This window comes from Nerophis lumbriciformis, linkage group LG29 (genome assembly GCF_033978685.3).
Source record: "Nerophis lumbriciformis linkage group LG29, RoL_Nlum_v2.1, whole genome shotgun sequence".
NCBI lineage: Eukaryota > Metazoa > Chordata > Actinopteri > Syngnathiformes > Syngnathidae > Nerophis > Nerophis lumbriciformis.
The window spans coordinates 8,433,818-8,449,070 of NC_084576.2; the positions used below are offsets into that span (position 1 = coordinate 8,433,818).

Sequence of the window (15,253 nt, forward strand, 5' to 3'; positions counted from 1 at the left end):
CTGCAGTCGCTGCCGGCACCTTAAGTCCCCACTCAATGTCCTTCTCCTCCCGTTCAATCTCGACAAAGTCGCCAGGAAACATGGTGGCACGTACCTCCCGATGACGTAGCAGGCTGAGCACACAAGCAGCGGCAGTGGGCGCAAAGTTTGACTTCTGACACCAATTGTAGCGTCCAGAAGAAGTGCACACCAAGTCTGACACTCTTTATAAACTTTTATTGAGCAACCTATACTAAGACAGCTCAACTTATCTCGTTCCTTCCACACGCACGTCTATCCTCACTCCTCATTTCCGCAACTAAAGAACACAACATCAACTTCAGCAGGTCGTTACAAAATATTCTTTAAACACAGCAACCTGTGTACCACAAATTAAGCACACGGTTTTACCTTTAATTTCTGTAAAGAAATACTTGGCAGTCCATGTCTTGTTGAAAACACGCCATTCGTCAGCAACTTTTCTCTTTTTAGCGTCTCGGGGATAACGGGGCATCACTTGTCGCTGTGCACCTTTACTCACAGGTTACACACGGACATACGCCCATAAATAACACTTTTCAAAATAAAAGCAGCACAGTTGTATTGCACGCACGACATAGATGTTTTTTTTAAAACGTGTTAGCAGAACTCTGCTGCTCGTCTGCTAACACAGACCCGCAGACGTGAGCACATCACCCCTATTTTAGCGTCCCTTCACTGGCTCCCTGTGCGTTACCGAATACATTTTAAACTCCTTTTATTTGTTTTTAAATGTCTAAACAACCTCGCGCCAACCTATCTCTCCGACCTCCTTCAGCCTTACTGCCCCACCCGATCCTTAAGATCAGCCGATCAGCTGCTGTTGACGGTCCCTGACACAAGGCTGAAGCTTAGAGGTGACAGAGCTTTCGCCGTTGCTGCTCCCAAGCTCTGGAACGACCTACCCCTGAGTGTTAGACAAGCCTCCTCTCTTCCTGTTTTTAAATCTCTCTTAAAAACATACTTTTATTCCATGGCTTTTAACACTGAGTGATATCCATCCTGCAATGGCGCCCCATAATACACCTGCTGTGATCCTGTTGTTATGTTTTTATGTTTTTATTAATTCTATTTTAATTATTTATTTTCTATCGTGTTCTGTTTGTGTTGTGTTGTGTTTGCTCGGTACTCGTTTTATCTTTTAACCTGCTCATTGTACAGCACTTTGGCTACCCCTGTGGTAAATTTTAAATGTGCTCTATAAATAAAGTTGATTTGATTTGATTTGATTTAAATGTATTTTGTAGTTTGTGATTGCCGCTGTTCACATTCACTCACGCGCATACGTCCACACGGAAGTAATACAAATAACGCTTTTCAAAACAAAAGCAGCACCGTTGTATTGCACACTCGACATAGATACTTTTTAAAGTTTATTTTGTAATTTATGATTGGGCTCACGCAGGCCTGACAGGGACGTACAAAGGGCCGGATGTGGCCCGTGGGCCGCAGAATGCTTAGGTCTGATCTACATCAACAATATGATTTGCCTGAATGGCTGGACAGGACAGACAGATTGAATATATGTATATTAGAGATGCGCGGATAGGCAATTTATTTCATCCGCAACCGCGGCAGAAAGTCGTCAACCATCCGCCATCCACCCGATGTAACGTTTGATCAGAACTGCATCCGCCCGCCATCCGCCCGTTGTTATATATCTAATATTAATTAAAAAAAAAAAAAAAGGGTGAAAACTACGCGAATTGCACCTTGTGCAGACAAGATTTTTCGATCGGACACGGAGGAATTAGCGATGTAAAAGACCACGTTGGGACAAAAAAACACAAGTCTAATGCCGTTGCTAGCGATACAAGTGGAAAACTTTCAACGTTTTTCGTCGCCCAAACAGATTCTTTGGATGTGATAAATGCCGAAGTTTTATTTACGGAGGCAATAATTGAGCATGGACTTCCAATCGCACTGGCTGATCACATGGGACAGTTAATAATGTAATGCAACCTTTAAAAATCATTACGCGGTGATCGCGATCCCAAAAATAAACTTTTCTTGCATGATAATGTCCAGAAAAATTCGCTTTATATTACTATAGAGTCCTTTTAACGAATGAGTTTGATGGTTTATCACAAACCTTAAATGAAAGAAGTCCTTTGTTCTCCTGCAGCATGGCCTTGCTTTGTGTTTGGTGCGCCATCCTGTCGGCTGTATTTCACAGCACGACATACTGTTAAAAGTGTTTATACTATTTATACTTTCAATTAACAAATTGAAGTCTTGTGAAAGGTTGACAGGATAACTGGCATTAACTGTCAAAATAATTTCAAACTATTGAAGTTAGCTTACAGAATAAACATGTCAATCAACCCATATGATTTTTGCTGTAATATTTTTGTTTTGAAAAGTCACTGTGACTGATAGAAAAGTGATGGTTTTAGCAACATTTTAACCTGTCTGAATGCTAATAATCATTTTGCGAGCAAGCAGGTAAGCTACGCGGGCGGAGCGCGCGGAGTGACCCATGTTACGAGCCCCCGGCCACGGGGGTGGCGGGCAGGTAAGCTGCTTACCTGCTGCGCGTGACGCCGGCCGCGGCGAAAGCGGACGAGGCGGGGTGTCGGTGCGGTGGGCGCGGTAGTGACCCTGGACGTGCGTCGGGCCCTTCTCGCGGATCGCCTCAGCTACGGCTCCTGGTGGGGCCCTCTCGGGGGAAGGAGCCTCGGTCCCGGACCCCGGCGAGGCGTCCCTCCGCTCCGTAAAAGTGTCCATCTCTTTTCTTTTTTTTCTTCTGTTGTGGCATATGCTGCAGGTGCCTGCTCGTTTTTCGTATGTGGGTAACAACATTTAACTATGTATATATATTTCCCAATTGGTTTAACTGCCACCCGCAAAAAAAAAAAAAAAAAAAAAAAAAAAAAAAATATCTAATTAATCCGCCCGACCCGACCCGCGAGCGGATAAAATCTTATTTTTTTAAATTTCATCCGCCCGATCCGCGGATAATCCGCGGACTCCGCGGTTGTGTCCGCAAACCGCGCATCTCTAATGTATATGTATATTAATAAATGTTTTATTGTTTTTAATCTAGTATATATTGTTACAAATAAGAATGGCAATCGACAATAAAACATTTTTGACACCCCGAGTGATCATCATCATCATCATCATCATGATTCTTTACATTTGAGCTTGATTGTATGAACTATAAGAAAAATGACAATGAAGGGGTTTGATGTCATGGATGAATAATAAGCGGGAATTGTTACCTCGGAAATGACGAGCAAGTCCTTGATCTGTGCTACGATGCAGTTGTCTTCCTGAAGACGCCACAGTCCCGTGCTGCTGCATCGTGCGGTCCGGCTGCCCTCCTGGCCAGCATCGCACGCTGCAGTTGACAAGTCGCCGAGTCGCCCGCTCCCGTACACATTGTTGTTACATAAAACATCTCCAGAGGAAAGTTGTGTTTTCACAACTGACCATGAACGCCAAGATGCATGATAATAAGCAGGTGGAATACTTACCGTCAGTAAAAATGATCATGGTTAGGGTCTTCTCAAAGCCGCTTGGTGTTTCCACTCGACATACAAAACGTAACGATTGTGTCGTGGAAGCGCTGCAGCCGGTTATTCGTTGTCTGTGCGTGATGCAGTAGCTTCCCCCTTCAGTACTGATGTCTGTGGACGTTTTAAATTAATCGATATGAAAATGAAAAGTTGCATTTCTGGCTGTCACTCACCGGAACTTAACTGCGTGTTGTCCTGGAACCAGTGCACGACATATTTGGACTGCACACAGCACTGAATGGGCTGCGTCGCTTCCTCTGAACATTTCACGTTGACTTGACCCGCGAGTCGAATATTTGGAGCTTGGTTGATGTTAGCTCTTCCATTTTGTACAAAAGTCATAACTCTGCTCATCAGATTGCATTCATATAACCCTGTTGAAAAGACAAAGACATTGAATTCTCATTTACAGTCCACCTTGTTCAAGTCCTCTATGCTGACTAGCTCAGCAAGTCCAGTCCACGCCTTTTTCCTGTGACTGCTTAAGTCAACGCCGACATAACATTTAAGACCCAAATGGGTCATTTCTCAGATAAATGGGTGCTTTTATGTCGACATGTTTGAAATATATTTTTTTACTGCCAAGCAGCATGAGACATCATCAACATAACACAACAATAAAACATCCCCACACTGACTTCCTGTTCAGTGCAAAATGTGCTTTTAAAAGCCTTACAGTATTTTAAAACAGCAACCAACTATTTTTTTTAGATTGTTGGCACTGAAAGAAAGATTTAGACATAACGCTTTATTGTCATTGTCGTCCAAACATTCAACAAAATAACCAAAACACATGCAAAACATGCACTTTCCGCCATTCCAGACACTGCCATTGTGTCCTTGAGCAAGACACAATGGCTCCTAGTGCCAACCACACTGGTTTAAGTGTAGCTCAAATGTAGAGTATGGCTTTCACTATGTAAAGTGCTTTGAGTCTCTAGAGAAAAAGCGCCATATGAATATAATTCACTTCAAATCTTAAAAACCAAATGTACTTCTATTTTTGTAGTCCTGGTCAAAAATAAACTTTATAAACATTATAGATTCACCAGTCACAACATTAGGTACACCTACACAATGAGATCGATACAGAGATGCATAAAAAATCTGTTTCATCAGCATTTATGACTAGAGATGTCCGATAATATCGGCCTACTGGTTCTAACAAAATGGAAACTCTGATAATTGCTCCCGATAAAAGATCCCCCTGATCAAGAACTCCCTTGGTGCTCTGGGTGCATCTGTTAAAAGCACCCTCTGAAACCTTGGGGTTGTGTTTTTATCACCTCAGAAATATTTTTTTAAATGAGAAATTTGCTGTCAAAATTGGATTTTGAAATGGTCATTCACGCGTTCATTTCATCTCGTATTGACTATTGCAATTCTCTCTTCACTCTTTTCAACAAGTCAACTCTAAAGAGACTTCAGACGGTACAAAATGCAGCTGCCAGACTTTTGACACGTGCACCCAGAACAACCCTTATCACCCCCATTTTATCCAGTCTTCATTGGCTTCCAGTCAAATTCCGCATAGAGTTTAAGATTTTAGTCCTGACGTTCCGTGCGTTGCATGGTGGGGCCCCTCAGTACATCACTGACTTGTTATGCCCCTACTCTTAAAGGCGCAGGCTCAGGTCTTTAGGCCAGGGTCTTCTAAAGATCCCAAAAGTTCATTTTAAACCCCGTGGAGACCTGGCATTCCAAGCTATAGCTCCCAGACTCTGGAAAAACTTTTGCACCAGTCCTTCTGTGATCTTGACTGGGTTGACACTTTTAAGAAACATTTGAAGACTTCTCTTTTTAGTAAAGCTTTTAGTTAATGCACTTTTTAACTATCATTTTTAATCCACTTTTTTTTAATCATTTTTATGATGTCGCCCCTGTTGTTTTAATTGAATTGTTGTTTTACTTCACCTATGTTTTGTACAGCGCTTTGTGATTTTATCTGTGAAAAGCGCTTTATAAATAAAATGTACTTACTTGCTGGCGGAAGACTACCACCGAACCCAAAACCAGTGAAGCTGGCACTTTGAGTAAATCGTAAATAAAAACAGAATACAATGATTTGCAAATTCTTTTCAACCTATATTCAATTGAATAGACTGCAAAGACAAGATTTGTAATGTTGGAACTGAGAACATTTTTTTAATTTTTTTTTTTTTTTAATATTAGCTCATTTAGACTTTGATGCATGCAACATGTTTGAAAAAAAGCTGGCACAAGTGGGAAAAAAGACTGAGAAAATTGAGGAATGCTCAATAAAACACTTATTTGGAACATCCCACAGGTGAACAGGCAAATTGGGAACAGGTGGGTGCCATGATTAGGTATAAAAAAAGCTTCCATTAAATGCTAAGTCATTCACAAACAAGGATGAGGCAAGGGTCACCACTTTGTGAACAAATGCGTGAGGAAATTGTCCAATAATTTAAGAACAACATTTCTCAATGAGCTATTGCAAAGAATTTTGGGATTTTACCATCTACGGTCCATAATATCATCAAAAGGTTCAGTGAATCTGGAGAAATCACTGCACGTAACATTGAATGCCTCAGGCGGTACTGCATCAAAAAGTGACATCAGTGTGTAAAGGATATCACCACATGGGCTCAGGAACACTAGAAAACCACTGTCAGTAACTACAGTTGGTCGCTACTTCTGTAAGTGCAAGTTAAAACTCTACTAAAGCTCTGTTGAACAACTTAAGCTGTACATCAAGCAAGAATGGGAAAGAATTCAACCTGAAAAGCTTAAAAAATGTGTCTCCTCAGTTCCCAAACGTTTATTGCGTGTTGTTAAAAGGAAAGGCCATGTAACACAGTGGTAAAATTGCCCCTGTGCCAACTTCTTTGCAATGTGTTGCTGCCATTAAATTTAAGTTAATGATTATTTGCAAAAAAAATGAAGTTTCTCAGTTTGAACATTAAATATCTTGTTTTTGCAGTGTGTTCAAATGAATATAAGTTGAAAAGGATTTGCAATTCATTGTATTCTGTTTTTATTTACCATTTACACAACGTGCCAACTTCGCTGGTTTTGGGTTTTGTAGAATATATATTGTTTATTTTGGTTATTCTTATCTGTTAAAACTTTGACATGATGTGTGTAGCCTCTGGCTGTCGTTTGCATTTGCACACTGTAAAACAAGGAATCCTCTACCTCTTCTGCGGAGTCACTATGATCGCCATGTTTATAAAGAAAATTCTAATAAAAAAAGTTGTGAATACCACCATACAATTATCTAACATTGTAAAAACTTTGATCATTTATTGAGTGTTGGCTTACCAGCATCCGCCAGAATTACGTTCCCAATTGTTAAGTCAGACTGTCGATCAGATGTAGCTATTTGAAATCTTCCGTTCTCTTTGATATCCTGTCCGTTCAGATTCCACTTGGTGTCCGTGATGTTGCCCAGATTAATGCTGGCAGGAATGGGACCACATATCAGCGTCATGGAGCTGTCAGTATACGTCACAGCCGGGGATGGAATTGTCGTCCCACCTTTAGTTGGACGGACATGAAGCATTAGTTCCCAGCTATGTGAAGATAAAAACAATATTTGGACCTACTGTTGTAAAGTGCCCTAACAGAGCCGATAACGTTGCCGATTGGTTGCAATGCTTCAGGGAGTCTTTGATTGACAGCAGCCAATTCCTGATGATCAACTTGTGATGTTCGTAAAACAAAGTCTGCGATCACACTTCCTGGGCTATGAGAGGAAACATACGTTGCAGTCAAAATGAATGATGCTCATTATTCACTTCATGCTAGCATGTTTACCTGAAAGCTCTCACATTAACGCTAATGAATCCTGTTATTGTACCGTACTGTTCACTTAACTGCGGATGAGAGACAATGTTAGGACTTGGACCCCTGGAAACACATCTTAGATAGAACTTACCACAGTTAAGATTTGAGACTCCAACTCTTGGAAAGCAACACTTGTTGTATCGCCCAATTCAACCGAGTATTCCCTGTCCAATCTGATTGACATTTCCAGCTCAAATTCTGTAGAGATCAAATAAAGATGACACTAAGGTATCCAAGACCTAAATATAAATGTACGTTATCATTAAATCAATATTTCAATATTCAGTCATTCATTTTCTATCCCGCTTATTCTCTTTAGGGTCACAGGCAAACTGGAGTCTAACCCAGGTAATTTACATAATATATAAATACATTAGATTTCACATAAAACAATTTAATCCATAAGAATTCAGACCTACTTGTGTTCCAAGTAAAATGACGGCGAATATACTTGGACGTAATTTGATGGGTAGATTGGGAAGTCCCTTAACTTGTTTTTCTGCCTTTTTGCCAACGTGACAATGATTGACAGCAAGCAGCAGCTGACCAAAACAGTCAGATGCCATTTAAGAGCAAGTCACGTTCAATCACAGAAGATATGTTAGGAACTCGCATGGCTGCCGTTTTTGTGACCCCAAGATGCAGGCACCAGGAGAGCGAAGAGGAGGTAAGATGAGTTTTAATCTCATATAAAAGAAAATGAAGCAGACTTGCATACAAATGTTCCAAACATAGAGTGTGGTTTTCGAGCACTGAGGAGTGCTCGAGACAAGGCATAAATAGAACATATGCTGATTGGCAGCAGGCGTGGACCTGCTGCCAATCAACGGCAGGTCAGTAAACGAACAGTGCTCAGCGGAACAAGCAGGAAGTTGAAACCAAAATAAGAGCACTGATAGGAAGTAAATACAAAAACAAGGAAAACAAACAGAAATTAAGTGATAGATTGTCACAGGATCCCCCCCTCAAGGAACAGATTCCAGATGTGCCCTGGAAACAAGAGCTGAAAAAAGTCCAAAAGTTAAGGGAGGGCGGAGGGAGGACTTGGCGGAGGGTCACCAGGCCAAGTGTCCCCGCAACCAGCAAGGGAGAGTCAGGTGGCGGCGACGCGTTGAACGCCGCTGGAGCTGGCGAGGTGGGCGACCACGGAACGGCCCCATTAGTGACCGACAAGGAGGAGGTCGCGCAGCTGGCCGCGACGATAATGACGACAGCACCATGGGAGGATTTGACGCTACTGACGGCTTCATGGCTGGAGTTGTCGACGACAATGATGATAGCGTCATGGGCGGAGTTGTCGACGACAATGATGACAGCGTCGTGGGTGGGTCTGCTGCTGGCAATGAAGATGGCGGCGCCCTGCGAAAGCCCGCCAGAGATGATGATTTACGAGGAGCCGATGACAACAGTGATGAACGCGGCGTGTGCTTCCCAGCACAGATTCCGGTAGTAGCCCCCCCTCCAGTAGGCGGCTGCAAGACGCCGTCCACCACTGGGAAAAGGAGATCCTGGTTGTCGATGTCCCCCGGTGCGAAAACCAGGGACGGGCGGAAGGGGCCAGGAGAGGGAAAACCACACGTCCCTCGCCGAGTCCCAGAAAGAGGCCAGGAAGGACATCACGGTGGGCTCCACTGGAGCCTTCGCCAGACTGGCAGGACAAGCGGGTGCTGGCAGGCAGAGCAGCCGTGGTGCAGCTGCCGGAATCCGCCTTGGAACAGGAACAGGTGCTGGGGGTTCAGTCGGTGTTGGGCGTCGTGGCGCCGCGACCGGTGTAAGACGCGGTGTGGGAACCGGTGGCCGACGCGCCGGCACAGGCGATTGCCGTGGAACCGGTGCAGGAGGTTGCACAGCAGGCGACGGGGAGGATGGCGCCGAACCGGTCGGAGATCCAGAACGGACGGCTGAGCCGGGAGGGACGGAGGCGGCGGTTGCCTGGCCGGTTGGAGAGCCAGAACCGGCGGTCGAGGCGGAGGGAGAAGGTCCGAGCCTGCTGTGGGCTGGGACTGCACAAACCTGGCTTTTAAGTCCTCCATGAATTGTGCGGTCCAGAACGTCGGCTGTGCTTCGCCAACAGGGGTTCTTGCGAGGACACAACAGTCTGGCTCGAAGATTCTGTTAGGAACTCACATGTTTGCAGTTTTTGGGACCCCAAGATGCAGGAACCAAGAGAACGAAGAGGAGGTAAGATGAGTTTTAATCTCATATAACAGAAAATGAAGCAGTTTTGCATACAAACGTTCCAAACATAGAGTGTGGTCTTCGAGCACTGAGGAGTGCTCGAGACAAGGCATAAATAGGTGTGGACTGGCTGCCAATCAACGGCAGGTCAGTGAACGGACAGTGCTCAGCGGAACAAGCAGGAAGTGGAAACCAAAAAAAGAGCACTGATAAGAAGTAAATACAAAAACAAGGAAAACAAACAGAAATGAAGTGAGAGATCGTCACAAGATATTTGCAATAGTTATTAGTGATATGTGTTGCTGTTAAACTGCTGAGTGAGATCATCATTTTTTTCCGGCTATGAAGCAGCTGACAGGTGAGTGGATTTCCCAGCTGGAGCGGGTTATCTAATCACCTGTCTCCTTTATTAGCAGCGTCCGAGGCCATGAGGGAGGGAGAGGAGCGCGAGAGAGAGAGGAGCGCGAGAAAGAGAGCAGACAACAGCGAGAGCAAAGAAAGCAAACAAAACCAGACAATAAAAGTCTCCTTGACCATTGAGCTGAAGTCTCATCATTCCAGCCGCCAGAGAGACGAACCCCGAGACACAGAGACGTGTCACATAGGTATTCAGTCATCTTCTTCATCATCATACAAAGTAGGTGGCTGTTTCTAATTCATGTGGAGCTATAAACCCCTCATGTACACATCATCAGAAAGTAGGTTAGATTGATGTGTCTGTCAAAATAATATTAAGGAGCCCACAGTCTTTTCCTTGATTGCATTAAAAATAAACTAATAATTAATCATGCATTCTTAAAATTCCATCATGTGCATCTTGTCATGAATTTCATGACAAGTTTGGACTTTATTTACTTTGTTTAGTATTGTTTCCTTTCCAGCGCTCTTATTTTCAGTTCTACTTGCTGTTTGCCTCCGCCTCTCCTTTGGCCTGAGCGCTGTCTCCCTCACCGGTCCCTGATTGGAAGTCAAGGCACACCTGTTCGAGGTTGCCAATCAGGCTTCTTTATATGCCAGCCTGCCCTGCAACCATTGCTCGATCATTGTTACTTCTTGTTTTGCTTGTGCTTGTAATGTGTGACTGAAACTTTAACTTTAATTGCATGTTTCCTGTGCACTTCCTAGCTGCACTATTCTTAACTTGTATTTGACATCAAATATATTCCAACCTGAACGCCATTTCCTGTCTCTGCATCTTGGGGTTCAAGATCGTCAGACTGTGACACATCTAACGCTTCAAACCCCGCCCCCATAAACAAGCCAATTGTTGTTTTTGTAATGCGAGCTGCATCACAAAAAAACTAAACTTATATCCTGAGGCATTACTGTACTTGATTTGTAATATTTTGTGTATTGAACACATGTTTAATTTTAGCACATGCTGAGATAGACTCCATCCTATCTCAGCTCGGGTGCTGGAGCAAGCGGTAGAAAATGCTGGGGACAAGCGGTAGAAAATTAAAGGATGGATGGATGGATTAAAATTATTCTTATGAAATACTTGAACATTAGTCAGTATTTATTACTGCGTTAAAACCTCTTCATGGATTTACCTGTTCGTGGAGACACTGTAGTTGAAGGAGCTGATTTTGGAAAAAATAATTATGAACACAAAAAAAAAACACTTTAGAGTTTCAATAAAAAGACAGATAAACAAAATGCACAAAAAATTAGATGTTTACAAAAAAGTGTTTCAAATTAACAATAAGTGTTGTACTGGTAGTAACACATCTTGTTGTACTTTTATGTGCAATGACAAATGAAACATCTTTGTAGTATTGGTAGTGGTATTATTGGTAGTAGTAGTGGTAGTAGTAGTAGTAATATTGGTAGTAGTATTAATAGTAGTATTATTGGTGGAAGTTGTAGTTGTAGTATTGGCAGTATTATTGGTAGTAGTATTATTGGCAGTAGTATTGGTAGTAGATAGTGCTATTATTGGTGGTAGTATTGCTCGTAGCATTGGTAGTATTAATGATGGTAATGTTATTGGTAGTACTACAGGTAGTATTATTCACAGTGGTAGTTTGGGTTGCAGCTTGTGAAGTCTTTGAGTTGACTGAAGGAGACTACTTTCATAATTATATTAGCTGCAAATGTTATACAATTGATTAGTTTAATGTTAGTGCAAGTTCGAATTATAGCTATTTCAATATTTACCTGTTGTTGTTGGAGTTGCATGTGAGGGAGCTGATTTTAGAAAAAAGTAATGTTTGCAAAACATCACAAAAGGTATAGAAATTAGAACTTTCTCAACAAATAAATATTTTCAATAGAAAACAAATATAGCAGTCAAGCTGAACATCAAGACTTTGTGACAAACATTAACATGATCTACACTTTGTGTACATGACTGCTTACTTGTGGCTGTTGTTGTTGTGCTGTGTGTGACTGTTGTTGTTGTTGCAGTTGTTGCACTGCTTGTGACTGTTGATGCTGTTGTTGTAGTTGTTGTACTGTTTCCGGCTGTTGTTGTTGTTGGGGTTGTCGTAGTGGTTGTCACTGTTGTTGTTGTTGGAGTTGTTGTACTGTTTAAAACTGTTGTTGGTGGTGGAGCTGTTGTACTATTTGTGACTGATGTTGGTACCGCAGTTCTGGTACTGTTTGTTACAATTGTTGTAGTTGTCCTATTGTTTGTAACTGATGTTGTTGGGGTTGTTGTACTGTTTGTGATTGAAGATGTTGAAGTTGTCGTACTGTTTGTTGCTATTGTTGTTGGAGTTGTCGTACTGTTTGTTACTATTGTTGTTGGAGTTGTCGTACTGTTTGTGACTATTGTTGTAGTTGTTCTATTGTTTGTAACTGTTGTTGTTGGAGCTGTCGTACCGTTTGTTGTACTGTTTGTTACTATTGTTAGAGTTGTTGTACTGTTTGTCGTACTGTTTGTGACTGGAGATGTTGAAGTTGTCGTACTGTTTGTTACTATTGTTGTTGGAGTTGTCGTACTGTTTGTCGTACTGTTTGTGACTGCAGATGTTGAAGTTGTCGTACTGTTTGTTACTATTGTTGTAGTTGTCCTATTGTTTGTAACTGTTGTTGTTGGAGCTGTTGTACTGTTTGTTGTACTGTTTGTTACTATTGTTGTTGGTGTTGTTGTACTGTTTGTTGTACTGTTTGTGACAGGAGATGTTGAAGTTGTCGTACTGTTTGTTACTATTGTTGTTGGAGTTGTCGTACTGTTTGTCGTACTGTTTGTGACTGCAGATGTTGAAGTTGTCGTACTGTTTGTTACTATTGTTGTAGTTGTCCTATTGTTTGTAACTGTTGTTGTTGGAGCTGTTGTACTGTTTGTTACTATTGTTGTTGGTGTTGTTGTACTGTTTGTTGTACTGTTTGTGACTGGAGATGTTGAAGTTGTCGTACTGTTTGTTACTATTGTTGTTGGAGTTGTCGTACTGTTTGTCGTACTGTTTGTGACTACAGATGTAAAAGTTGTCGTACTGTTTGTGACTATTGTTATAGTTGTCCTATTGTTTGTAACTGTTGTTGTTGGAGCTGTCGTATTGTTTGTGACTATTGTTATAGTTGTCCTATTGTTTGTAACTGTTGTTGTTGGAGCTGCCGTACTGTTTGTTGTACTGTTTGTAACTAATATTGGAGTTATCGTACTGTTTGTTGTACTGTTTGTGACTGGAGATGTTGAAGTTGTCGTACTGTTTGTTACTATTGTTGTTGGAGTTGTCGTACTGTTTGTCGTACTGTTTGTGACTGCAGATGTTGAAGTTGTAGTACTATTTACTATTGTTGTTGGAGTTGCTGTACTGTTTGTCGTACTGTTTGTAACTGTCGTTGTGGGATTTGCCGTACTGTTTGTTGTACTGTTTGTGACTGGAGATGTTGAAGTTGTCGTACTGTTTGTGACTATTTTTGTTGGAGCTGTCGTACCGTTTGTTGTACTGTTGGTTACTATTGTTGTAGGAGTTGTACTGTTTGACGTACTGTTTGTGACTGGAGACGTTGAAGTTGTCGTACTGTTTGTTACTATTGCTGTTGTAGTTGTCTTATTGTTTGTAACTGTTGTTGTTGTTGGAGCTGTCGTACTGTTTGATGTACTGTTTATGACTGTCGTTATTGGAGTTGTCATACTGTTTGTCGTACTATTTGTGACTGAAGATGTTGAAGTTGTCGTACTATTTGTTACTATTGTTGGAGTTGTCGTACTGTTTGTGACTGAGGATGTTGGAGTTGTCATACTGTTTGTTACTATTGTTGTAGTTGTCATATTGTTTGTAACTGTTGTTGTTGGAGCTGTCATACTGTTTGTGACTGTCATTGTTGGATTTGTTGTACTGTTTGTAACTATTGTTGTCCTATTGTTTGTAACTGTTGTTGTTGGAGCTGTCGTACTGTTTGTTGTACTGTTTGTGACTGGAGATGTAGAAGTCGTCGTACTGTTTGTGACTATTTTTGTTGGAGCTGTCGTACTGTTTGTTGTACTGTTTGTTACTATTGTTGTTAGAGCTGTTGTACTGTTTGTCGTACTGTTTGTGACATGAGATGTTGAAGTTGTCATACTGTTTGTTACTATTGTTGTTGGAGTTGTTGTACTGTTTGTCGTACTGTTTGTGACTGGAGATGTTGACGTTGTCATACTGTTTGTCGTACTGTTTGTGACAGGAGATGTTGGAGTTGTCGTACTGTTTGTTAATATTGTTGGTGTAGTTGTCGTATTGTTTGTAAATGTTGTTGTTGGAGCTGTCGTACTGTTTGTTGCTATTGTTGTTGTAGTTGTTGTAATGTTTGTCGTACTATTTGTGACTGAAGATGTTGAAGTTGTTGTACTGTTTGTTACTATTGTTGTTAGAGTTGTCGTACTGTATGTTGTAATGTTTGTGACAGAAGATGTTGGACTTGTCGTACTGTTTGTTACTATCGTTGGAGTTGTTGTACTGTTTGTGACAGGAGATGTTGTAGTTGTCGTACTTATTGTCGTACTGTTTGTGACAGGAGATGTTGTAGTTGTCGTACTTATTGTCGTACTGTTTGTGACAGGAGATGTTGTAGTTGTGGTACTGTTTTTGACAGGAGATGTTGTAGTTGTACTTATTGTCGTACTGTTTTTGACAGGAGATGTTGGTGTTGTCGTAGTTATTGTCGTACTGTTTGTGACAGTATACGATGTAGTTGTCATACTTATTGTCGTACTGTTTGTGACAGGAGACGTTGTAGTTGTCGTACTGTTTGTGACAGGAGACGTTGTAGTTGTCGTACTGTTTGTGACAGGAGATGTTGGTGTTGTACTTATTGTCGTACTGTTTGTGACAGGAGATGTGGTGGAAAGCAGTGTTGTGTCTGAAAAAGATTGTGAATGACTTAAATAATTGTTTGTCTGAAGAAAAGAGGTAAGAGTCTACGACAATAATAACAACAACAACGGTCATGATGATAATAATGACAGATTTATAAACTACAAATATGATTTTTAATCATATTTGTACATGTCATATTTGCTGATGTTGCTCTATTGTTGTTGTTGTTGTTATTGTTGTGTTTGCTGTTGTTGTTTTTGTCTCTCTGTCTAATCCCCCTCTTGTCCCCACAATTTCCCCCTCTGTCTTCCTTTTTTTCTCTTCCTATCCCCTCCTGCTCTGGCCCGTCTGCACCAAATGATAATATAAATACATTTAATAAAGTCAAATACAAATAAGGCAACAAGAGAAGTATCCCACACTTCTCTTTTGTAAAGTAAATGTGAACAGCCGATATGGGCATCTACATTAACTATA

The 15,253-nt window shown here is 41.5% G+C and overlaps 2 protein-coding genes across 2 annotated transcripts in view; both read right to left on the bottom strand.

Moving 5' to 3' along the window:
- The window catches only part of LOC133571910 (uncharacterized), a 145,889-nt gene that overhangs the window by 44,183 nt on the left and 86,453 nt on the right, over nucleotides 1-15,253 (bottom strand). The window contains exons 28-36 of the mRNA XM_072911827.1: nucleotides 11,688-11,717; nucleotides 11,081-11,110; nucleotides 7,441-7,547; nucleotides 7,320-7,378; nucleotides 7,109-7,248; nucleotides 6,825-7,040; nucleotides 3,713-3,913; nucleotides 3,498-3,650; nucleotides 3,243-3,421 (exon numbers count right to left, since the gene is read on the bottom strand). Coding sequence (XP_072767928.1) covers nucleotides 3,243-3,421; nucleotides 3,498-3,650; nucleotides 3,713-3,913; nucleotides 6,825-7,040; nucleotides 7,109-7,248; nucleotides 7,320-7,378; nucleotides 7,441-7,547; nucleotides 11,081-11,110; nucleotides 11,688-11,717 — 1,115 coding nt within the window. The remainder of the gene's footprint in view (nucleotides 1-3,242; nucleotides 3,422-3,497; nucleotides 3,651-3,712; nucleotides 3,914-6,824; nucleotides 7,041-7,108; nucleotides 7,249-7,319; nucleotides 7,379-7,440; nucleotides 7,548-11,080; nucleotides 11,111-11,687; nucleotides 11,718-15,253) is intronic.
- LOC140676698 (uncharacterized) lies at nucleotides 11,724-15,038 on the bottom strand. The gene has a single exon (XM_072911824.1). It carries the CDS (start codon nucleotides 14,656-14,658, stop codon nucleotides 11,797-11,799), a length of 2,862 nt encoding a protein of 953 aa, XP_072767925.1. The 5' UTR covers nucleotides 14,659-15,038; the 3' UTR covers nucleotides 11,724-11,796.

Bases quoted from the DNA above. Each gene is read 5' to 3' on its own strand.
- LOC140676698 (XM_072911824.1), bottom strand. From the start codon at position 14,658: ATGACAACTACATCGTATACTGTCACAAACAGTACGACAATAACTACG.